Genomic DNA, 1,878 nt, shown 5'->3' with positions numbered 1-1,878 from the left:
TGTGCTGTATGGCTTTGCCCGTTTGTCATTAGCTTCTTTTACTGCCATTTTGCTCATATGTTGCTTACCTCACTGGTTCTGAAAATAATGCGGTAATTGTATGGAGGTCCATTTTCTTTTATTTCTTCTGGTTTTTCTCTTCTAATACTCACAGCAACTGGACCAAGGTTCTCATCTGCTCCAAAATAATTCCAGTGTTCTTGTGTATAAAAACAAAAATAAAGGGAAAAATCAAATTTATAACTTGCTGTGTTTTATATTCAGACAATATATTAAATCCTGACTGGATTTAATTCAATGGAAGTTTTGCCACTGACTTCAGTAACTTCAATCATATATTCTGGCTTCAGTTCATCAATGAACTTAATCATCTTCTATACAGGGTGAAATTCAGCTCTGGGCCTAAATTTAAAATGGGTCTAAAACAGGACTGTATATGCATATAAACTTGTGCTGGACCTTTGCAAAAAGCTGAATTTCATCCACATTTCATTAACCAGTACAAACGACCACTGCATTAAATGCTAAAATGCAGAAGCTAAATGTGCAAAACATGAAGAACTCACTGACCGATACATTAAAATGAGAAATGACAGTTGATAATTTATACTACAGCAGTGGTTTTCTGTGGAAACCTGGGGTGGCATGATAAGTCATCAGCAATTCTGCAAAGAGATTGGGGGTAATGGGCTGGGAGGTGGTGTGCTGCCATTGCTGGGCCAGGTCACTTGGCTCCGCATCAGTCTTTAGGATAGGAGTAGGGACTCTTCAGCAGCAGAAATTTTATGAAAGACCTCTGTGACATGAGGAAATTTGAAAACCACTCGTAACTAGAGGATGATAAACAGGTTCTACTTGACCAACTTACATCTTCACAAATAACAGTTTAGTGATAACATGCCAAACCTGTGTTTGAAAAATATAAAAATCAAGCAGTGTAAAGTGCCTTTTAAAGTCACGTAACTACTGCACAAATCGTGGCAAAAAATTTAAGTACAAGAAAAACTAGGATGAACAGCCAGAAATATTTTTCAACAGGAAACAGTCCATTCTATTTATTAACATGGATTTCCACTTCCCCTTCCATTTTCTGGCACCTCCCTTAGAGGTTTTAAAGGGTTGAGGTTAAGACCAAATTGGAGAAAAGAGTGCTAAAAACAATCACTCATTATCTAAGGGCAAAATACATTATATCAATCATATTTTACATGTGCATATTATTGTGTGCACGAATCCAAGTTTTCCAGCCCAGAAAAAATGTAAGTCTCAAAGATGCAGGAACTAAAACTTATGCACAAATCTTCAGAGGTTGGATTTGACTAAAGGATCATTTCTTCACTCAGAATTCCTGAACCGTTTGGAACAAATGTAGACCAGAGATGGCAATCTAAACCTAGCATGCTTAGAATTAGGTTGATTTAAGAGAAACACTCAGTAAACAGAAAACTGGCATATTTAGCAAGGCAACAAGTTGCTTTACATCATAATGTTGTACCTGTATGTATGATTAAATTGATTATACACAGAGTAATGGACAACTACAAGTCCAACCAAAAAAGAAACATGTCAGAGTTGAACTTTGAAAAGGAGCTCCATTATATAGATAAATAAATGAACAAAAACAATTTTATGGAAAAAGAAAAGGAAAAAGTTCTCTGAGATTTTCAGTGTTCTCTATGAATTTCCTGGATTACATTAGACTCTTATTAGAGAATATACATTTTCTTTAACTATAGTTTAAAACAAATGTTAACTGTAGTACTGTGGTTGGATTGTCTGCAACTGATGTAATGTTTGGAAATACTTTAAATCAAAATTTGGGAGGAGCTGTTATACATTTGGATGAACCTGTTATTCTCAAATTCTTAACTTAAAAAA

At 35.0% G+C, this 1,878-nt stretch overlaps 1 protein-coding gene across 2 annotated transcripts in view; it reads right to left on the bottom strand.

Annotated features, from left to right (window-relative positions):
• SIPA1L1 (signal induced proliferation associated 1 like 1) overlaps window positions 1-1,878 on the bottom strand; it is a 431,247-nt gene that overhangs the window by 125,639 nt on the left and 303,730 nt on the right. For both annotated transcript variants that reach the window (XM_019551381.1, XM_019551380.1), the window contains one exon: window positions 69-199. In XM_019551381.1, coding sequence (XP_019406926.1) covers window positions 69-199 — 131 coding nt within the window. The remainder of the gene's footprint in view (window positions 1-68; window positions 200-1,878) is intronic.

This window comes from Crocodylus porosus, unplaced genomic scaffold, assembly GCF_001723895.1.
Source record: "Crocodylus porosus isolate Cpor-Errol unplaced genomic scaffold, CroPor_comp1, whole genome shotgun sequence".
NCBI classification, from domain to species: Eukaryota; Metazoa; Chordata; order Crocodylia; family Crocodylidae; genus Crocodylus; species Crocodylus porosus.
Note: the sequence above shows the minus strand (reverse complement) of the source record. Positions and strands in the feature narration are given on the sequence as shown.